The 24,507-nt window shown below is 40.1% G+C and overlaps 1 protein-coding gene across 5 annotated transcripts in view; it reads right to left on the bottom strand.

Annotated features, from left to right (window-relative positions):
* nav3 (neuron navigator 3) overlaps positions 1 to 24,507 on the bottom strand; it is a 442,110-nt gene that overhangs the window by 159,434 nt on the left and 258,169 nt on the right. For all 5 annotated transcript variants that reach the window (XM_034162968.1, XM_034162969.1, XM_034162972.1 and 2 more), the window contains exon 3: positions 22,176 to 22,228. In XM_034162968.1, the coding sequence (XP_034018859.1) occupies positions 22,176 to 22,228 (53 nt within the window). The remainder of the gene's footprint in view (positions 1 to 22,175; positions 22,229 to 24,507) is intronic.

The raw sequence follows: 24,507 nt of genomic DNA, 5'->3' as shown, positions 1-24,507 counted from the left end.
TTCTCTTATCTGCTGCACTATATATATATATATATATATATATATATATATATATATATATATATAGAGAGAGAGAGAGAGAGAGAGAGAGAGAAAGCTAATAGGCGTATTTGGATGTACCTTTGGATTAGGTTACACAGGACACATTTTTTTAGCAGATCATTAGTACTTACACTAGAATGTACACACACATTTTGTTGCACAGTGATAGTCTCGCTACGGCCGACTGAAAGAAATTATTCAATTTTTCACAAAGACCCACTGTAGCTGTAGTCATGACAGGGCCTTTTGGATTCCTTTATAGTTGCTAACGGGTTGCTTCATTAGCATGGTGGCCAGCAGCCAAAATGCCTCATGAAGTCTTGTGACAAGGTCGAAGGTCAGAGCACTCGACTCTGGCGCAGTGCGCAAAGGCCACACAAAAGACGGACGGGCCGCTTAGCCAGACGTCCAGCACGCATGATGATTCATGGACTAACTCCCCCTCAGCTACCTCCCACCCCCTTCTCTCGCTGTGTCTCTGATGCTGTCTCACCCAGTCTCCCTTTCTGTCTTTATTAGTGAGCGGGGGACTGTGTGTAACGAGGATAATGAGCCACCACCACAGACAGAGCTGCACATGACATTTGGACATTTGCAGATTCTTTTCTTATCTGAGGTGAGTCGTGTTGTAACTTCATTACGCACATTTACCACCTGATTTTCTGTCATCATGAAATTATAATGCAGAAGGCCGTAGAGAGCATGGATCATCTGTCCCTGCCTTGCAATGTTCCTTGCAAAGCAAGGACACAGTTTTGGGGAGGTGACGATCTACAGTGAGGAGAGGTGGCGCTTAAGCCAAAGGATGGTCAGTTCAATTCTTGGTCAGACTGGAAAAAAAAAAAAAAAAACACTCGAGGGAGAGGTGCTTCATCCCCAAGTTGTTCTTGGTGTGCAGTTGAACATGTGTGATGTTAATGTGTCAGTGTTGGTGAATGTGAGGTATCACTGTAAAGCTCTTGCAGTCAATTTCACGCATTTTCACACCGGTAACCTAAAATTTTAACTGGGCCAGTTCACACTGAGCTACTGGCCTTTCACGGGGAATCAAGCACCTCAGCAGCAGATGCTGACACAAACCACCTCCATACGACTTTCCTCCAGCAGTCAGAGATGTTTCCCTGGTTGCATTGTCAGGGATCTCGCCCACAGCGCTTCTCCATCTGCTTGATACAACTCCCACCGTGTCCTCAAAACCCCACACACTGCCGCAGCAGGCATGAAGCTGCCTCACATGTGGGCTACCATATTCTGCACATATGGACAGACGTGTCCTCGAGTACGACTGTTTGATTAACCCACACATACTCTTAGAAGTTTGTACGTGGAGACACGTGCTGAGCAGTGCTCAGAAATGCTTCAGGTCTAATTAGACTAAACATGAGACCAAAATGGGATGTGGCGAGAATACAATTAAGAAGAAGAAGATGAAGAGGAAAAAAGTCATACGAGGTCTGTCCAAAAAGTATCGTACCTTTTTATTTTTTGCAAAAACCATATGGATTTGAATCACGTGTGATTGCATCAGCCAAGCTTGAACCTTCGTGCGCATGCGTGAGTTTTTTCACGCCTGTCGGTTGCGTCATTCGCCTGTGAGCAGGCTTTGAGTGAGCAGTGGTCCACCCCTCTCGTTGGATTTTTATTGCGAATAAATGTCTGAACGATTTGGAGCTTTGCTGCATCAAATTTTTCCAGAAACTGTGAGAGACCTCCAGGTGGACACCATTTGGAAAATTTACATGGCTTTCAGCGATGATTTTATGGGGATTAAACAGATTAAGGAGTGTTACTGCCACTTTAAGGATGGCCCACAACTGCTGAGAGCGCGGTGCGCTCCAAGTGCCGATCGACATGCTCAGACCCCGCTGAAACAACCAGATCATTTCCAACGTGAAGGCTTTGTTGATCCGGGACATCGTCTGACTTTCACAAAAAGGCAGAAGGCGTGGACATCAGCACTTTTTCGGCACATTCTACTGTTACAGGAGTTTTTTTCATGGAAAAAGAAGCAGAGGATTGCGCCACCATGCCGCTCATGGCGCGGGACAAAACCACCTCTGTGTAGGTCTCACAGGACAGCTTTCAGATGGCTCAGACAGCTTCCGGTTGCTTTTCAGTCGTGTGAGTACCGAGAAATTGTGCATGAGCTGGACATGCCCCAACATGTCCTGTGAGGCTTCATCACCGTGTTGCTTTGCGCCATGCGGCTCTGCCGCGACGCGCGAAGTTCCTCCGCTCCTCTTTCCATGACAAAAACTCCAGTAACAGTGGAATATGCCGTTCATTTCTAAACTGGACGCTGTCTTGATCCGGTATGTCATCTGACTAGCAAAGGAATTGCGGAAGACGTGGACATCAGCACTTTTTCGGCACATTGAGACAGACGTGCGGAGAAATGCCGCGCGCCGCAAAGCACCGCCATGATGAAGCCTCACAGGACATGCTGGGGCGTGTCCAGCTAATGCACAATTTCTCGGATACTCACACGACTGAAAAGCAACCGGAAGCCGTCTGAAAGACACCTGAAAGCCGTCCTGTGAGACCAACATGGAGGTGGTTTTGTCCCGCGCCATGAGCGGCATGGTAGCGCAATCCTCCGCTTCTCTTTCCATGAAAAAAAACTCTTGTAACAGTACAATGTGCCGAAAAAGTGCTGATGCCTTCTGCCTTTTTTGTGAAAGTTAGACGACGTCCCGGATCAACAAAGTCTTCACGCTGGAAATGATCTGGTTGTTTGAGCGGGGTTTGAGCCTGTCGATCAGCGCTCGGAGTGCGCCACGCTCTCAGACACTGTGGGCGGTCTTTAAACCGGCTGGAGCACTCCTTAATCTGTGTAATCTCCATAAAATCGTCGCTGAAAGCCATCTACATTTTCCGCGCACGAAGGTTCAAGCTTGGCTGATGCAATCACACGTGATTCAAATCCATATGGTTTTTGCAAAAAATAAAAAGGTCCGATACTTTTTGGACAGACCTCGTAATTCAGGCTTTGATGCTTTTTCCTGCATATTAGTTGACTCGTTGAGGAGCATTGACGCTTGTTGTCTAAATGAAATGGCTCCATGTGTAATTATCAACCAGAACAAGCCGCCAATACACACAGATGTTATATAATCAACATAATCAGCCATCTTTATCAGGCCACATCTCCGTTTTACTCCTCGAGAATTCAATTTTAAATATTTACTGTGAAAAAAAGGCTTGGGAGGCCTCGCTGCAGCATTCTGCCTCTGTTCCACAGCCAGAGCGTGCACACGTTTAAAGACTTGTTTAATAGCTGATAAAGAGAAAAATGAGTCAACTCATCAACACACAGTAAACCTCTTTAGCTGGAGACAGATCTGCGTTTTTAAAGGTTTTTGAAGGAAGACGGGCACGTATGATACACCACAGATGAAACCCGATTCACCGATTCGTTCTCTAAGCCTTAAGTGGCACTCGAACCCCAAAATTTGAGGCTTTCACACAAAACCGCTGTTTGTTTTTACTCGGCCCCTAAATTTAAAATGACGTAAACAAGTGAAGTAATGATTGAAGGCGTTGCTGACAGCTGGGGCACTAATGTTCCACCGCATTCTGGTGATGTTCAACTGCTAGTTTCTTGGGGGGTTTTTGGCTTTGTGGCATCCTGAAACAGCTCCTCGAGAAACCCAAGATCATTTATTTTTCCAATGCACACTGGCATCACACAGTCCCCACGTAAGCCATTAAAAGCTCTCTGGAAAAGGGCGTTTTGATGAGGCACACTTCACCCAATCACGAAGTGCTTTACGTAGGAAAAACGAGGCACATTTTGAGGAGTGACAGGAGGGCACATGTGCAGCACGTACTCTGGGAAGAACGCGTTATGATTGGAAAAATAATCAGGGCCACAGCAAAGAGTTCTGTAATAATCCGTTTCAATTAAGCTGCGTTTTATTTGCATGGCTTCACTCTAAATTAATATATCATGTTCCATCTAACAGTCTGTGAGCTGTGGTTGGGTGAGAGAAAGCTTGTTGAGCTGGACTGACCTACACGTGCAAAAGCCTCCATGAAAATTACAATTCGGGCTATGAGTGCTAAATACGACTCGAAAAAAAACCAGATTTTTTTTATACGTCATGAAGCTCAAATGCAACATTACTTAATGAAGATGAACAGAGTAATTACTGATGCAAAAATCATTAACATTTGTGTGTAGCTGCACCTTTAATAGCGTTGTAATGACTTTGTAAGTAGCATATTAGTTATGATTATGACAGCATAACACGTTCAGTAAGGTGCGGCTGTAACTATTAAGAAGCTGCCATCTTTAATGGCATTTTTATGGTTGATTCAGTGCCAATGTTAAGGTCAGGCAAAGCACTCTGTGGCAGTTTTAGGTAGTTGCATTTCAGAATAGCAACTGTAATCCATATCTGTGTGCAGGTCAAGATGCACATGCACGTAATCTTAAATCTCGCACGGCAGTGTGTAAACTCAGCATGTTGGCTGCATTTTTACCTGTGAGAACCTACAGTAAGAAGATTCCACACCGCACAACTCTACTTTTCCACAACTTCAACCCTATTTGGCGTTTTTCTCATTTTATCCTTTTTCTACAAAAACAGCTGCATTAAAAATGAATTTGCAGCAATGAAAGGAATCATTCTAAATCTGAAGCTGTGTTTGTGCTGGTATTCCAATATCACAAGAAGCATCATTCTCATGATAACTGCATTTGTCTGTTCTCCGTCCAAAATGTTTGTTCTCCCTCAAGACAGCAGTTGTTAAGAGCGTGTACAACAGACTAAACACTATATGAGAACTGTCATGTGCTGATGAAATAGCTGAACGAGCACACGGTTGATTTTAGTAATGACAAACCCAACTGTTTTACTTGCACAGGTAAAGTCCAATTATCTCTCCTTGAAGACATTGGACCAAAAGTAATTTTCTTCATGCGCATCTCCACATGGTCTGCAGCCACTGTGTGATGTTTTATTAAAATCCATAAAATGTTCAGCAGGAGTTGTGCTTGCGAAGTGAAAATCCTACAGTCATCAATAATTCAATTTCAATTTATTATATTTGCAGAAACAAATCACAACATAAGTTGTCTCAATGTGCTACACACTAGTAAGGTTTAAACCTTACCCACCCCCTGAGCAAGCACACTGGAAACAGTGGTGAAAACAAACTCCCTCAGGTATTTTCGATTACAGGAAAACACCTCAAGCAGACCAGACTCAACGGGGTGACCATCTGCTTTGGACGTCCTACCAAAACAATGAAATAAAACAAAAGCAGGTCTGCGGGACAGAGAGCCTTTTCGTACCATGCTCCTGTTTTGTGGAATGCTCTCCCGGCCATAGTGTGACACTCAGATTCTGTGGAGATTTAAGAAAACACTAAAGACACATTTTTTTACCCAGTCTTACAGCTAGCACCCTTTTTTGTGTTTTATTGTCAAATTTTAATTGTGTTTTTGATGTTTTAATTTTATTTCACATTGCTTTTTTATTATTTTATATTGTTTTTGAGCTGTTTTTATGTGAGGCGCTTTCAGGCGACGTCGCGATTTGGTGCGGTATAAATTGAATAAATTGAATTGAAAGCACAACAAAGACTTGTCAAAGATGCAGAGCCAGAAATTATGCAGCTAAGCAACCATATACGTATAGAGTCTCATGGTAGGAATCACCAATGGCTCAAAATACAACCAAGAGGTGAAGACGAAAACCCCAGTAAAATGGACTACTATTGGAAGGTCAGTGCTTTCACCACATCACAGGTTTTTTTTGACCACATGATGATCCATTAATCCACAAGCACACTCCAGATATAAACCAGCTCCCTTGTATTTCCCCACATCTCAATCATGAATTGATAAATAGATCCCTCAGATGTGCCAACAACAAATTAAACACAAAAGTCCAATTATCTCCAATGAAGATGTCAGAATTTTTTTCCTCCATGCACATCTTCAACTTTACTGCTCAGATCTGAGTAAGAGCAGCAATAAAACATATCACCTCGACTTGGCCACAAACTGAAGTCACCACAAACACCGTCTACTTAAATAAATACATGCCAAGCTCTGGTTACCTGGCCAGAATCAATTCAGTTTCCATCTATGGTTCATGTACGAGGTCTATTAGAAAAGTATCCGACCTTATTATTTTTTCAAAAACCATATGGATTTGAATCACGTGTGATTACATCAGACATGCTTGAACCCTCGTGGGCATGCGAGAGTTTTTTCACGCCTGTCGGTTACGTCATTCGCCTGTGGGCAGGCTTTGAGTGAGGAGTCGTCCACCCGCTCGTCGATTTTTTTCATTGTTTAGGAATGGCTCAGAGACTGTTGCTTTGTTTGATAAAAATTTTTTCAAAACTGTAAGGCACAACTGAGTGGACACCGTTCAATAAATTCAGCTGGTTTTCGGTAAAAATTTTAACGGCTGATGAGAGATTTTGGTCTGGTAGTGTCGCTTTAAGGACGGTCCACGGCGCCTGACGGCGATCTGCGCTTCGAGGTGGCAGCGTCTCGCCGTTTCAAGTTGAAAACTTCCACATTTCAGGCTCTGTTGACGCAGTAAGTCGTCAGAGAACAGAGAACTTTCAGAAGAAGTCGGCATGAGGAGTTTATTCGGACATTCCATTGTTAACGGTCATTTTGTAATGAAAGAACGTGCGGGCAGAGTCGCATGTCGGGCTGGACCCGACCGCGGGGGGTCGCGGCAGGAAAAACACCTCCGTTGGAAATCTTAACGGGCAAGTTGGAACATGCCCAAGCTGTTAAACAATTTCTCAGTTACTCACTTGTTGAAAGCCATTAAAAGCCGCCTGAATTCTACAAATGGTTTTCAACACGGAGGTGTTTTTCCTGTCGCGGCGCACACAGATTTGCCGAGTCGTCACGGAAACGACTCGGCGAATTTGCGCGTACGTCTTTCATTAAAAAAATGTCCTTAAACAGTGGAATGTCCGCATAAATTCCTCATGCCGGCGTCTTCTGAATCTTCTCTGTTCTCTCACGATGTCCTGGGTGAATTAAGCCTTAAATTAGGATGTTTTAAGATCGAAACAGGCCGACGACAGCGCCTGGAAGCGCTGCAGGACGTCCCGCTCCGTGGGAAGTCCTTACACTGACAGAAACACCCCATAATCTCTCATCAGCCGTTAAACTTTTCACAGAAAACCATCTTAATTTCTCGAATAGTGTCCACTCGGATATTCCTCACAGGTCCAGAAAAATTTTTGATAAAGCAACGCGCGCCGTCTCGAGCAGCGTGTGAAACAAAGGAATTCAGCCGAGAGGGCGGGACCACATCTCACTCAAGGCCTGCCCACAGGGAAATGACGTCACCGACACGCGTGAAAAAACTCACGCATGCGCACGAGGGTTCAAGCATGATTGGTGTAATCGCATGTCATTCAAATCCATATAGTTAAAAAAAAAAATAAAAGGGTCGGTTTATTATCTAAGAGACCTCGTATATAAAGAATAAAAGGATCATTGAGAGCACTGTACATTAATTTCAAACTAACTGCTGTAGTAACTTTGTCTTAAAGCAGAGCTCAAAAAAGCATTCCCACATAACTCAGCATATTTTAGCCAAACTCAGCATATTTTAGTCCTCTTTCCATGTTGATATAATGATGCTTGCAGCTTAATTTTGTCCCTCCTTGTCTAAAAACATGCACCGAGGCATACTGGGGTTCTTTAAAAGCTCTCAAGTGACTGATATATTGTACACTCACTGGAACTGAAAAGTGTTATCCTTTACATGTAACTGTCAAACACAAATTGGGCCAAACACCTCAATTACCACTTGCTATGGGACAGAAAACAACCTTGAGACAAAACATCAGCGGAAAACCAGACATTAGCTCTTTACAGCACATGAGCACAGCTCAGTAATTGATGGGTTTTACTTTAAGCCTATATGTTATATGTATTCAGTTAATACCCTCATCACCTTTCCAGTCATTTGTGTGTTATTTTTGTTGTTTTATTTTACATCATTGTGACATGGAGCTCTGGATGCTATGGGCACGGTCAGACAAAGGGGCATTCACGACCCGGTACTCTTGAAGGCAAAGGGAGTACAAGAGGACCTGTAAGCAGGTCATTTTTCAATTATCCAATAAAGGTCATTGTAATTTCTGTTAAAAAAATATTTTTTGCATTATTTACAGTTTGTACTTGATACCAGTTGATGCCTATTACCCCAATACTCATCCAGTGAACACGAGTCAAGACACACCCCACAAAACACACCAGCAAACCCAAAACTGCTTACGTGCATGAATGAGCATTGAAAGGAAGCAATTAAAAAATGTTGAAATAGGAAAAGAGTTGCTGATGGGAAGAAATGAGGCCCAGTTCAAATATTCTTTCTCACAGTAGACGGATCATTGCTCATCATGTCAAAATCCAAAAAGTGAAAGTTTTTCTCATTTGACTTGAACTGAAAAACAGTCGCCTGCATGCGGTTGGGGATCAGCCTTTTCTAAAAAAAAAAAAAAAATTCAAATGATGGTCATTGGTAATTTGCAGAAACACCACGTTTGAAGCATAATCCAGATTTATCTGGCCTGTTCAGGCTTATGGAGTTGACATTTGCTTTCGCTGCAGCACAACATTCTTCAATATGAAGCTATGTGCTGTGAAGGTTTCTGTAGATGGAACAGACTCAAATGACTCATGAGACAACACAGGCATTTGTGTCACATCATACCTCACAGTATTGTAAATAAAACAATCGTCTTTGAGTAAGGCGGCTATGGCGTTCCTGCTTCTTCACTACAAGAGCTCAGTCAGCATATAAACACCCGTACTGTTGATATATAACCAATGAGCTCCATCCACACTGTGACACCGGCCTTCGTCCACACGTGTCTCATTTATGGTGGTGTTTTTTCCTCAAATATTTACAGCATTAAACAACTTGGAAAGTCTGCATGCGGCTTTGTCCATCTGCTGCACACGCCGGGCGTGTGTCCACATTTATGTCTGTCTGTATGTGAATGGCAAAAAAAAAAAAAAAAAAAAAAGTTTTATGGATGAGAGATATTAAAAAGCAACGTAGTTAATCAGTTTGAGAACTTTCGACTTGGATCTCACCCGTGGCAGGCACAGTTCAGCTAATCATATAATGGATAATTAGCAAAACTAAGTTTTTGTTCACAAATGATCTTATCAGCTCACTTAGAAAAACTTCACCGTACCAATTAGCTTCCACTAAAGTTAGTTTCACTAACTTTACGTCATCATATATATATATATATATATATATATATAAATATATATATATATAAACTTTAATGGGGCAAAGCTGTGGAATTGGCAACCTTTTGCGGACCAATTAGCTTCCGTTAAATTTAGTTTTCCTAACTTTAATTTTTAACTTTAATTTAAAAAAAAAACTTTAATGGGGCAAAACTGTGGAAATAGCAAAACTAACTTTTTTGTTCACAAATTAGCTTCTCATCTCAAAACCCATACCTGACCTATTGGCTTCCACTAAATTTAGTTTTGCTAACTTCAAATCATCTAATTTTTAAAAAAAATAAACTTTAATGGGGCAAAACACTAGAATACGTGAAAATCAACACATTGCATCAAGCATCAACTCAACAAGATGGAGCAGGAGATCAAGCCAGCGTAAATGCATTAATTACAATTAAATTATTTTCCATGTTTATTTCAGTTTCTAAATCTTTGTATTCATTTAATCCTTTTTGCCTTGCAAATAAAATGCAAGCTGAGTCTAAAGTCCTGTGTAATTTTATTTTTTCATTTAATTATTTTTATTGAATTATTTATGTACATCTTAATCATCTGATCTCGGCACAGTCGACCTGTTTTGGGAAACTCCTTTATGCTTCAACACATTAAAAATTTCAGTTCTTTATGTCAGTTTTTCAGGGTTTCCGAGGAAAAGAAAATAAAAGAAAAAAGAAGCAAAAGCTAAACTCATATCATAAAGTGTAGTGGTTTGCAGTTACCATAAACTGAATGTTTCTGCAGTTTATATTATCACAGTATAGTTTTAGATAGTGGATTGCACCCACCACTGGATGTCACGGTTGCAAAAGAAATTGCGAAATGATCAATGAAGATGAAAACAGAGAACACTCAGAGTGCTCACATCCACCAAGACTGATAGTTATCTCTCCCACTGCTTGCAGATTTGCTCCAGAATCAATCTCATATGTTCAATATAGTTCCATTTACACTGTCAGCGATACATCCAAATGGTCTGTCCATGCTCAGTTCTTCTTATGGTGAACCATGCCTTTTTCCCACTTGAGAAAAAAAAAAAAAAAAAAAACAGTTGAAGAATACCTTATCTCACAAAAATACTAAATGCTTTAACTATTTTTTTCTTCTTCTTCTTGGACCGTGTCCCAATCCCCACAGAGTTTCATGGAAACGGGTTCCCCTTCTTGAGAAATGAATGAAATGCTAAAAAAGACAATGTTCTGTGAAATGTTAAAGAATGAAGAAGAAGAACGAAACACCCATCCCCCCAAAAACCCTGCCACATTATCTCTATATGCACTGAAATTTAATGGGATGTTCTTTGGCTCATGTCAGGCCTATTCTCCAAGTATAATGAAAATCAGTTGTGCAGAATTAGATAAATTAAAAATGATTTGAGTAATGGTGCAAAAAAAAAAGTGAGAAAACAAACCAAATGTCTCTGCAAATACTGGCCAAATGTATCAACGTCCACCGAAGGACAGAGAAACATAGTCAGAAATATAAATTTATATATATATATATATATATATATATATATATATATATATATATATAAATCAATTGATTTTTGGCTTTGTCAATTAGGTAACAATTTAAATAGCGGGCTGCAAGATGATGCAGACGTTGTGCCATAAATCTTACCAGTGTGCATTAAAGCAGCTGGTAGAGGAGGATAAACAAATTGGGATGACAGATGATGCTCCATCTCCATGTTTTTTGATGTCTCTTCAACTTCCAGGCTACTCGTATATTTGCCGGCCGTCGTAACTTGCGGCCCTGTGTCGGTAAATATCACCAGTATGTCAGGCTGCATTACAGCTGACAGCCAACAAATATGACTGTCAATCCCATCAGAGGTCAGCGAGGTTAACCTGCTGGCTCTTAAATCACATATAACTGTTTACATAACCTGCTGGCTACGAATGAGCTGAGGTGAGAAATGCCTTCACGTTCAGCAATGTGTGACCTTTTCTTCCTTCTCCTTTAAAGACTTTTCAGACGTTCCCATTTGGCATCAAAGTGCCACCAGTTTGGTGTCACAGGATCCGTCGATAAACTAATCTGGAGACTTACAAAATCATATGGTAGCATTTCATAGTGCAGTGACATAATTAAGAAAATGTGTAAATGTTGATTATTGTAATCCTGATTAGCTTCTTGAGCACAGCTTCATTTTGAAATGGATGTCTGCATCCATTTCAAAATGAGCAAAGATTTGCACAAAAACAATAAAGTCTATCAATTTGAACATTAATATCTTGTCTTTGTGGTGTATCCAATTGAATATAGGTTGAAGAGGATTTGCAAATAACTGTATTCTGTTTTTATTCACATTTCACACAACGTCAAACTTCACTGGAATTGGGGTTGTATCATACACACATAAAGGTGACAACTGTGGCCTGCAAACTTGCTCTATACTGAACAGATGGCCTGCGTCAACCCGCCCCTTCATGTGTTTCATCATGAATATGTCCTCCTGATATTCCAGCGCAAGTCGAGGCGAATTACTGGGCATAGAGCTCCAGTGTCTCTCAACCAGCTGGTCAGCAGACTGTTATGTTTAATACCTGGCAGTTGAAAAGAGATGATCAGAACAATTTATGTTCAACATTAGAGCCAAAGCGCACCACTTCTGATGCACATGCGATACAGCATGTGGCAAAAAATTTTTTTCAAATCTTTTGAGTGTTGCTACTCAGGTCCGTAGAACACATGAATAAAGGTTACTGAGGGCACGTTGTGGCTCGTTTCCCCACTGTGCATTAAGCCCTTTTTAATTACACATGCGCTCCCCTTTGAATTTTATTTCATACTGGGGCCTAAATCCTATCTGAACAAAAATCCTTATCATGACGTTTGCATTGTTCGCACCTCACCCTCTGCTTCACTGGCGACATTTTGAAATTAAAATAACTCCCAATCATCGAGGCATCCAGAGGTTTGAATTGCACAAAATGCACAACACACCTCAACTCGCCATCTGCCTCACACCCACTTTAAACCACTTCCTGCCAATTGTTGGGCATGAAAAGTTACATCTTGGATATTCCAGGGAGCTCCATGTCCCTGGCATCCTTTTGCCAGCTAATTTCCACACCAACTGCCTCTCATAATAGGTGAAATGCTTGACAGCCATGGCTGCTGTAATCAAATAAACAACCTGAGGAATGGTGTCACACAGACACCAGTTGGTTTAGCCTCACAGGATTCTGGGCCAGACACTCAAATTAGGAATATCACAAATTAGAAGCGGAGATTAATGTTCGCGATGAAGCATCAGGCCGGAGAAGATGATACTACTGAATGGGTCGTGCTGTTTGTCCTCTCGTCTGGCTGGTGCACACGCAGCCAACAGATGGGACCCAGATGAGACTGGTGGCTTTTGTAGTCTCAAAGAATCACTGAACTAATTTAAACCTCAAAGGCAGCACACCAAGTCAAAACCTGCTGCTATGTTCAAAATATTTAACAATGAAAAATTTTACAGTGATGCTAACTTTTAATGTTGAAGAAGTACTCATTAAAAGTCAATGTGCTGCATTAAAGAAGCACACGTTAAGTTTTAAGCATTTTATGCATTGAAACAATCAGAGCTTAGCAATGTGGCTACAACTCAAACATTAAGGAGAAATTAAACTCTCAAATTTGACGCTGACCTTTGGAAAAGTGCAACATGTCATAGTTAAAGTTGTTCTTATTAGCAGTTTTTGAGATGTTTTGGTGGAAAGATGATGCCCTCAAAGTTGACGCTGACCTCACAGAAAGTAGGTCTTTGCACACAGACACACACAAAATTTATATTTCTTACCATTGATGACATTTGTTAGTTGGTAATCTTGCCTTGAACATAATCACATTTGTTTATACGCCACTTTACAACAATGTTTAACACTACTGATTTCTGTATACGTGTCTTATTAAAACCCAAATCCTAATTTCACAAAGAAAAACAAAAAATATATACATATTTTGTTCAACATGATGTTATTGTAAAAACCACAGAATTGTTAATTGAGAATAATTATATTTTATAAATAAAGCATTTTAAAAATAGACTTTAAAGATGCTATAACTGATTTTCTGCCACTAGATGTCAAACTAGTGCTGGATTTCAGGATGTAAACAAAGATTCCCTGCTCGGAAACTCCTCCCCAAACCCTCTCTCCTCTACATCGAGAACAAGGAACTGCAGCTGAAGCCTTATAATGGGTCTAATGGCGTTTTGTGTGGAAGAAGCTAGATATATGCAGATTCTAGTATGACTGTTTTCTTTGTCAAAGATATTTTTTATCTTCTAAAGGTGATTTTGGGGTATATTTCAGGAAAGTACCTGCTTTCCGCTATCTTAGAAAAACAAAAAAACAAAAGCTATGCAGTAAATAGTGAGTACTGCTGTGTCTTTAGAAATGTGGGCAGGGGCAACAGTTTTACAAGGCAGAACTCGCATGCAATAAACATGCAGATGTGAAAAGCTCTTGCACATGTCACCAGATCAAGAATGTAAATAGGGGACAGAAAAGCTAAGAGCACAGAGGGAGTGTTGCTTCACTTCTACACAGGATGCCATTAAGCTACCAAACACTCACATAGAAAGTAGTAGCTATATTAACAGTTGAAACCTGAGGACATTCAATGATCAGCACTTTTTATTACAAATTATGATTTAAAATCTGATTATTTTTGAGCATCATGATTTTTGCCTCACAGTATATATATATATATATATATATATATATATATATATATATATATAGTCTGGAGGTATTCGTAGGATCAGTACCCTGTTATTGAAGCACAGAAATTGCTCAACTTTGGGGCACATTGGCTACTCATGCATTTGGGAAGCATATATGTCTGCAAGAAGATACTAATTCAGATTGGCTTATGTTGTGATACAGGGCTTGCACATCTTCCCAGCAATAATAAAATGCACTGACAAGCAACACAAACAAACCCACAATGTAAATCAACGGTTAGACAGATACTGCTTTAGCATAGACTGGATGAATGCCATGGGGGAAGAAATATGAACTAAAAAACAAAAAGGCAGAGATAAGTTCAAAGTGGTGAGCCGATTTAATGCCTCCAATCTAGTTCTGGCGTTTGCTGACTGATGTTGTATGTCTGCAGTTTTTGCTTTTGTGTAAGATTTTGACAAGTGTTTGTTTTCCCCCTGACATTCTTTGCTGAGGTCGCCAGAAACTAAAGGCACACAAGACACCTGGAGTGAAACTGCACAGTCATCTGTATTCCAGGGAAGCGCTCTGTGGTTTGCTAATGATGTCTGTCTTTAATGAGGAAGATTAGTGTTGCAAGGGTTTAATATTTTCTGCTGAATGGGCCTCTTCCGCCGCGCCCAGTCTGCCTTTCTTTTATTTGAGCACAGTGGTTCAGAGAAATCCTTCATGCCATTCAAAAACTTGGGCAGATATCGAATTCTGTTGGATGTATTTTAAAATGGAGTGAAAGTGTCAGAGGATGGTGAAGTTATGCCGATTATCAAAGATGAGGGTGACATATATCAATTGTCATTGTGCAGTCTTCACACAAACCTTAATCCAAAAGAGAGAGTATTGTGTAGTTTTTATGTGCAACAACCCTGCAGGTCCAAAACCAGAAAGAATGAATTAAGGAGAAAGGCTTCCCTTACAAAAGCATTTGGGGTGAATATGTGACAAAATCCCCCAAGTCTTTCTCCAAACTATCCTTACATTGCACCTTGAATCAAATCCATATTATATATTTTCCTTCTCCACTAATTTTTTTTTTTTTTTTTTTTTTTGCTAAGTTCAACGTGGTCAATAAAAAAGATACTAAACAAATTATAAACAAACTGATTTGGACTCAAATTCTTGATGTTCCACACTCCTGTCATTCCTCATTCTCATCATCTTCACTGGGTTGCTCAATGGTTGCCGATGATTCCTTCAGGGATCAAATATAGTATGTGGTGAAAAGCACGGTTACAGCCCAATTCACAACTCCCAGTGATCACTCATTTCTACAGTAAGAACACATACCAAACCATTTCTAAAACACTAGCCACAAGCATGGCTGGGAAGAAATGGGCATGTTTGCAATTTTGACCATCCTGACCACTGGGAAGGCCAGACTTCTTATTAGCATTTAGATCTTAGATGCTTCAAGTCTACAGGAGAATACATGTATTCTTACTGCTCTGCCAGCAACTACTGTAGAGTATTTTTTAGTACTTCTTTCTTCTTCAAAACGAACCATCTGTAATGTTATATTTTGTAGCTGAAAACTTCATAAAAAAGAAAAAAAAAAGTTATAGAATTCACATGTGACCAAAGTTTATCATTTTAATATTTAATATAGGACTCAACTATCCATTTTCTGGAACCTATCCCAGGGATCATTGGGCAAAAGGTGGGGTACACCATGGACAGCCCAAAGGTCTATTGCTGGGCCAACAGTTTCCAGTATGTAGACCTGCATCTGATGACTGGTCATGCTACCTGCTGAGACATTTCATTTGCATTGTCCCAATTCAGTCAAGTATAATTGGGTCAGGGAAGTAACCCGCGATGGGCTGGCATCCCATCCAGGGGGAGTCTTAGAATCTCATCCACTTCATGCACCGGTATTCAGAAATAAGCATCAACCCAATGGGCCTCAACCAGGGCCTGTATAGGACTACTACTTCTACACGCGCAAGAAGAATGACATGTTTGTCACAAAAGCAATACATGTTATTACATTTTTGAAAATTATGCAATTTGTCTAGCTAATTAACCACAAATATCTAATGTCACTAATGCAAAGTTAATGTACAATGTACTAAAATGTTTGCTCACGAATTAGGACAGGCATTACTGACATAAGTATACAATTACATGAAGGGGTGTATTTTTAAGGGGTGTCTTATTACTGACTACAAACTGCATAAATAAGTGCTTTTGAAGCAGTTTATACTTCACCATGACAGAATCTAAAATTTTATTTAAACAAGGCTAGCTATTAAGATACCTACTTCCATTTTAAACATAAAGGTCAGCAGCAGGATGACTGTTGATTGCTCATCAGTACTGATGTATATTATTGTTCACCAACTGGACTCCAAGAATTTTAAGTGATTATTCAAGCAAATTTATGACCACCTATAAAATCTCAGCAAATAAGTTCAGTTAAATGCCCCTAGGATCCTTGGGCAAGTATTTCTAGGCATAGACAAAAGTGGAGAAAGTCTGTGAAACATATTTTTATTTTAAGAAAAGCTTTGTTTGATAAAAAAAAAAATTCAATACCATATTATTTATTGTCATGGTAAAAATAAATCAAACTCTTTCACTGTGAGATTAAACAGCACAATTTAAGAATTTTTTACATAACATGGCCTGATTTATTTTTGTATGCATTCAGAGTGTAGTAATGACTCCCAAACTCCAAGCCACTTTACCCAACATCCATCACTCAGACTTCCTGTTTTGCTACGCTCAGTCTTGAACCAAAACCAAATCTGAACCATCCACTGCTGTCTCGTTGTTCAACTGTTGGAATCAGAAAACTGAGATTTATTGGGCACTTGGCACTTCATTTCATCATCAAAATGACAGTCAACAATCTAAGCAGTCTTACAAATGATGCAGAAGTGATAAAGTCGATGGCAGAAGGATAGTTCTTGATAAAAAAAAAGCATATCAAATCACGCAGAAGAGGGACTATTAATTTATAATCCACTATTCGTCAAGATGCTATCCCTTAAGACCCATAACAGCCCCGGACAGTTCACGGATGAGTGTGTAATTATAAAGAATAGTTATTCAGCAGAGCATTGAAGCTATAAGCTGTCCGACAACTGTATTAAAAATTTAGGAGGTACTTTGAAGGGCTAAGATAATACATCAGGAGTTTATCAGTTCATAAAAATAAGCATAATGAGCATAGGTTCCAAGGGAATATTAACGTAATTTGTGTTTGTGTGTGTACATACACACACACACACACACACACATATGTATATATATATATATATATATATATATATATATATATATATATATGTGTGTGTGTGTGTGTGTGTGTGTGTACTAAGTCATATCTTGTGCTAATTTTGGATGGTGAATCATTCAATACCTGGAAAGAAAATAGTCCTTTGGCTAGACATTGTTTGCAAATTTCTGGTTTACTTATATGAGTTTGCTCCTTGTTTACTAATGATTTGGAAATAAGCATTTTAAATAAACAGCCAGGGTAGTGCTCACATTAAGAATGAGTTTGCATTATTCTGACACAAACTGTGTTGATATGGTTATGTGGTAAATAAAACACAAAGGGCCATTGTCCTGCTTGTTTGTAGAATGTCACAGCAACGATTTGTTGGTGGTCTCCATGTCAATCTGTGCACTTTTCCAAGGCTGTGGGATCAATCCAATGACGCAGCCGACATGAAAAACTGATCATGTGTAGCGACACTTCAACAAAACCATCACACCCACCTCCAGCATCTACACCGTCACATGCAGCCTACTACTACAAGTGCTACAAAAGTCAGGGGACGTCTCAACAACCAGCACCGTCTGCAAGCAGCTGGTTAAAGAAACTGCCAAATTTCGTAACTAAAATCAGCAAGCAACAATAAAAAGTTATCGCTAGTATTTCTCGGCCATACCATCCACATGTTCCCCCTCTTTTCCTGCTGGAAAAGCTGTGGAGGAAATTATCAGAATTCCCGTGACTTGTACTCACAGACTTAAGAACAGGTGTATTATGTATGTAGTAAAGCTGCAGATGCTGGTGTTTCTGCTTCTGAGCTTCCAGCAGCTGCCCAGCTGGCTTTAGTCCACTCACCATACTGGCAACAATGCTGCAGTTTAGAGGAGCAGGCTTGTGACTGGAGGATCATCATTTCAAGTCCCAACTGGGGAAAAAAATATCCATGCAGAAAAAAATATATGAAACTCATCTGCCTGTCTGCTGACAGCTGCTGCTACTGCCGGGTCTCTGGCCAAGCAGTTTACACTCCAGGTGCCTGGTGGCCAGTGGCGGTTGTCCAAAATTTACAGTTTATGTTGTCAACATACAAGCCAAAGGTTTAAAAAATGGCTCCACTCTTAAAAACAAAACAAAAAAAAAAACGAATGGGGACAAGCCTGTCAGTGAATGACTAAGATTTCAGACTGATATTCACGCTCACGGGATAAATAAGCCTATGTAAATACCTTTACCCTTGCAGAGCAATGTATTCACATGTCATCACTTCCATCTTTCAAGTGTCCTCATGACACCAAATCAGATTTCAAACGGTAAAGAACTAAACTGCAACGAATCATGCCCAAGCGCTGCAGCTTTTTATTGTTGCCTGTGTTGGTGGGGGCGTGCGTGTCACATGTTTCCCTGCTTTTACAGGCCTTAAGTAACCGCGCTTCCTTAAAGTTGAGTTTCCCAAGATGTGCAGGCCGTCTGCGGTCAGAGCAGGTGGTGGATCAGTGGGTTTAGTAAACCAATGAGACAAAGAGCTGACGACGCACACACAAAAACGGTTGGACTGTTGGCATTTAGAGCCTCATGCTTACAGACGCTCCGAGTGCCTTCGCGGCCGTCAATCTGGAGTCCAGCTGCGTTTAAAATCACTTTCCATCTGAAGAGAAAATAAAATCGCACTCCCAGGGTGATATTAAGTACAAACTGCTTTCTGATCGTCTTGTCAAGGCTTCCTCCTTCTTCTTCTTGTTTTGTTTTTAAAGCTGTTTCTCTAATTTGAGGTTTGATAAAACCCAGGCACTTAAGTAAAAGCGTGATACTGTGGTTGGATTTCAGCATGGGAATTTAATGATTTTTCTCAAAAGACCGCAGACAACTGGCCAACTCCCCCCCCCCAAAACAAAACAAACATCAATTCACAACAAGAGCAATCAGAGATTTGTTCTTTCCCAACACTCAACAGACTGACCCAAACAACCCAGAGGGAAACATAGTTCTACCCCACTAGATCCAAGTGAATCACATTATCTAGATAGTTCACGTAGTTTGGTTAAGATTAGTGAGGAGACACCGTCTATTTACGATTTCAAGATTAGAAATATCACCAGGTTTATGGAAGTGAAAAACCTGGTGATACAGGATTGGGGTTGGCATTACCAAAAGCTAAACTACAGGTGTGGAATGATACACTCACTCCACAATGTGATAGATATTACTAGTATACACCTATAATGATTTATTACATATCACGATACGTATTGGTGAATGTTTATAATTCAGAATAATTTGTTTCTTTTAAAGTTAAATTGTAATCCATGATGTCTGTTTCCTATTTGTATATTTTATAAATAATTTGTGATACTTCTGCAGAATGTCATTTTTTGCATGCAGTAGTTCACTTTTCATGGTATTACAACGCTCATTATAAAAACCAGTATGATTCAACACAGGTGTCACAATATGAATATTATTTCATGTGATATGTTGTTCTACTCCAACTACACAATGTATCTAATTATGTTTGAAAAAGTGTAGAAAGCATCCTAACCCAAGTCAAGCCAATCAATAAAAAGAATCTGTCTTCTGTAATAATGTATAATGACAACTGATTGCACTTCTGATTTTTTGCAAAGGTATCAGAATTGGAAAATACCTCTGACCAGTGACCTCATGACACCAGAAGTTCTTCCCAGGGTTCTCTTGCTCTCAAAGGCCAAGGACCAGAGATATGAATGTTGCTGCTGAGATAAGCGAAACTCTCTACAAGTTTGAGACTTTCACCGCATACAGATACACTTCTGGCTGAGTCCAGGAGGTCACTGAAAGCCTTGGTCTTAGTTTTGATCCAGGATAATCTTGGACCCAGACAGTCCGACTCCTCGCTCGACTCCTCGTGCGCCGCTATCAGGGCATCCACTAATTCTGCAGATCACATCATCATCTGCAAAAATCAAGGTCAGTACACCTTTTCTCCCCAATAAATACAATTTAATCCATTGGTTTCCACAACCATACCCAACAACCAGTCAATGCAAGCATTGCAACAGCAAAAACAAAGGCCAGCAGGTTAAAAATCTAACTTAAGGAATCATTTTGAAATATTACAGAGTCTAAATATACATATTACCCACTAATTCTAATCAGTCATTCCCGGTCCCAAAAGAAAACTATCTTTGAATTTTTTAGAAACATCTGTCGATTATGTTGTGAGCTAATGTGCCCACAAAGAGAGAGAGAGAGAGAGAGAGAGAGAGAGAGAGAGAGAGAGAGAGAGAGAGAGAGAGAGAGAGAGAGAGAGAGAGAGAGAGAGAGACAGAGAAAGAGAGAGAGATGAACAGAAGTAACACCAAATGACCTGCCAGTGAGGGATTGATGGTTTAAAGCAGAACAATTTACATGCTTAAAGAAACAACTTGGGAAAATCTTGGCGTATAATAAAATACAGAGCAGTCACAACAAATGACAAAAGAAACACCACCACCACCACACGATATGATGTACAGAATGACACACAGAATATACACACTTTCAAAACCAAACATCTCACCCACAGCGTCTCACAAAGAAAGCACGTCACATCAGCTAAACAGCTTTAGTCACTTTTAATGGCAGGAGAGCAGATTCCAAGGCAAACCACTGCATAAACACTTAGTCAACCCCAGTTAAAGTGAGGCATAATTATCTCACTGTGACGACAATCGGCGGTTATACACACCGTCATCTCATTAACAGAGAGAAAGCAACGTGGGCAGCTAGAAATACAGCTTCCTGACAACCTTACAAGAGGATCCAGTCAGATACGTTAAATGATTGAACCTTTCAGAGCTCTGCAGAGATGTTGTGGTTTTACAAGAAAATGCACCGAATTTGGATTAGCCTTGAAAGCAACATGCTGGTTAGGATCTCTACATAACTCGTTCCAGACTGGCGCTGTAGGCAAATCACCATACCTACGAGATGACACCGTTGCATCATACTCCTTCACCTCACCTGGACATGTCAAGTATAACTTCAAGCATTTGAAGCTGACTTCAAACATTTTCTAAACCACAGTGAGTGTTGGACACATTGCTTTAACCATGAAACATCAACACAATCCATATAATGGAACCACCTGTTCTCACTACCTCCAAAGAAGCCCAAGGCTGTTTCATCTGTTGGGACAGTGATGGGGTCCTTTGGATTACCTTCCAAAAGGCCAGATCATAGATCACAGCAGCTACTTGAGACCGTCAAAGTGAAATGAGCAAGAAATTTGACAGAACATCTCTCCTTGCCAGACTGTCGCTGCATGTGTAATGTGTACACCTGTCCTGATAGAAACCAAACAGTTGCCAAACATGCAGAAACATTTGGCTGCAAAGCAGTTTCAAGATGATAATGATGTCATGTGAACCACAAGACTTTTTCTTAAATTATTATTATCAACAACAACAAAAAAAAACTATCTATACAGCAGGGATCCAGGTATTACAGCACCAGGAGGAGAAATATGTCGACGAACATAGAGACAATTATGAAAATGGGGGTGGGGGGACCTTACCAAATATTAATTTTATACATCCCAAATAAGGACTCCTGAATATAAGCCACTGAAATGTGACAGTGAAGACATCTGTTGACTGTAGTGCCACTGTAGATACAACAGAGGTTTAACAGGTCTACAAACTGCAGTTCATCTTAAATTTTGGCCTCACTGTCCACTGTATTGTGACTGAATTTATTATTATAAATAAGTTAAAATTTATATATATATATATATATATATATATATATACAAAACTAGGTGAGAATTACCCATTGCCACAAACGCATTTCCAGGCACTTTTCTTATATAGTTGATAATCAATAAATCGAAGTTTTTTGAAGCTTCAGAGCTAAATATCACTTTCCTCAAAAGGATGCATGATGATGGATTAAAAAAAAAGTCAAGGTAAAACAAACTCACCATTTGCGACTGGCTCCTGGGGCTGCCATTGATGTCCTCCACCTTTTCATTAGCTGCACAGAAAAGGAAATGAAGAAATGCGATTTTTACACTTATCCCATAATGAACTTTAACAGGGCACGGTCCAACAGCGTTTGAGTTCAGGTGTACAAATCCAGCAGGAAACCTCTGTTACAGTTAGAGCAAGCGTGTCTGTGTGTGCGCATGTGTGCATGCACTGAGGAGAGGACCAACAGAGGAGAGGTCTGAGAAGCAAGCCGCCCAATTCGTCAGCTGCCGCCAGAGAATTACTGACAGGCCAGCTTGGCCTCATTGTCTGTTCGGGTGAGCAGGGAGGGTAAAGTTTCAACCCGAGAGAGAGAGCGAGGGAGAGAGGGAGAGAAAGAGAGAAGAAATGTAAAACAGGCTGAGGGAAAGATTTAAAAACAGACAACATCAGTAACCATGTGTGTAAACAGTCTCATGAGGAAAAAACTTGAGAAAAGTTAAAACCAAGAACAAGATGACAAAAACAGCAACTGTAAGGGTACAAACATACTGACCGTGCGTATTTTCAGGAAAAACCCTTGTTGTTAAAATAAACACAACATAACCAGTGATTAGGATGCCTGCGCCAATCATTGGGCCAGTATGTTGATGTAAGCGTTAAAAACAAGAAAAACGACAAAACGAAAATGGCTCCTCGACAATTTTATGAATTCATCGACAGCTATATCACAGACAAATTTGACAGAACAGCTGCTGTGAGGTCAGCAAGGACGCATTGAGATGCAGATAATTTAGCACTAATCTGCCCCCTAGTGGATTCATTTTTAATTCTTTCGTCACATTCTAAATATGTAAATATGCAATCAATGACATTTGCGCCGCACAGATAATGTGTGTGTACACACAATATAGTCAAACTGAAGCAAATATCCAACTTTATACGTTAAATTATTTTAAAAAAAGACGTGTAAAATACAGGGGGAAAAACAATCACTAAGAAGAAATAAATTATTCAGACTTGGAACACTCAGTCATATTCTACACGTTCATTTTTTGAAGGAACATGTCGTTTCTCTGAATCATCACATGTAGTTTTTGCTGAAAATAGAAATTGCTTTTCCTTTTTTCAACACTGACAAAGTTAATATTAAATGACACGCACAAGATTGTTTACCATTGGAATAAATATAGGGAAGCTGTTTTTAAGGATGCCTGAAGACACGCTGCTTCCAAGATGTTTGGTACAGATGGTACATCGGCAGTGGAGACATGATGGAAACGAAACACGGCCTGCGGAAATCCAGCCAAACAAAAACCGAGAGAAATAGAAGACAACAGAAATGGTAAATGGACTGCATTTATATAGCGCTTTTCCATCTGCATCAGACGCTCAAAGCGCTTTACAATAATGCCTCACATTCACCCCGATGTCAGGGTGCTGCCATACAAGGCGCTCACTACACACCGGGAGGGCCCTTAGTGATTTTCCAGTCAGGCGGGGATTTGAACCCAGGATCTTCTGGTCTCAAGCCCAACACCTTAACCACTAGACCATTAATATTGTGTCCATCTTCTTCACTCCAAAGGTCACCTCCAGCTCCCAACCCTGTCTTTCTGTTAGCACCATCATCTCTGAACCAAATAACATAGCTGCTGTCACTATAGTCTTGTAAACTTTCCCCTTCACAGTTTGCAGATAACCCTTCCATCACAAATCACCTGGACCACTCCATTTCCAGGGTGAGACACACACAGAGATGTCAGGTCACCGAAAATACCCCATGAGTTCCTACAGCGGAAACTAGGCGACTTCTCTGTAGGGATGAACCGATCCACAATTTTTCACTTTCGATCCAATCCCTGAATTTGGATATCTGCAGATACTGATACTTTTCCGATCCGATACCAGAGCTCTGTTTGCTTTAATATTATTGTTTTCATCATTATTGTTGATTTTATATGAGGATTTTCTTAAAAAGAAGACCTGAAAGTTCAGCTACAATTTGCCAGAAGGTGCATCTAAGATGAAAGCCTAGATTTGATGTTTTGGTGAAATAATTAAGTACTTTTTATTTTTTATAGACTTTTATAGCATTATTTTTATAGACTTAAAGAGAAAAGGCAGCACTCTCTGCCTGTCTCTCCTTCTCAATTTTCAATTTCAGTGGAGCTTTATTAATATGGGAGACATATGTTTACATTGTCAAAGCAAGTGTTAGAGTAAAAATTAAGTCCTCGGTCTCTGTCTCTCATTTGCCCTCTCCCTCTCTCTGTCTGTCTGTCTCCCTCTTTCTGTGTCTCGTTTGCTCTCCGTCTCTCTCTCTCACTTGCTTTCGCTCTGTCT

Source organism: Thalassophryne amazonica, chromosome 22 (genome assembly GCF_902500255.1).
Source record: "Thalassophryne amazonica chromosome 22, fThaAma1.1, whole genome shotgun sequence".
Lineage (NCBI taxonomy): Eukaryota > Metazoa > Chordata > Actinopteri > Batrachoidiformes > Batrachoididae > Thalassophryne > Thalassophryne amazonica.
The sequence above is the reverse complement of the archived record's forward strand: the minus strand, read 5'-3'. Positions and strand labels throughout refer to the sequence as shown.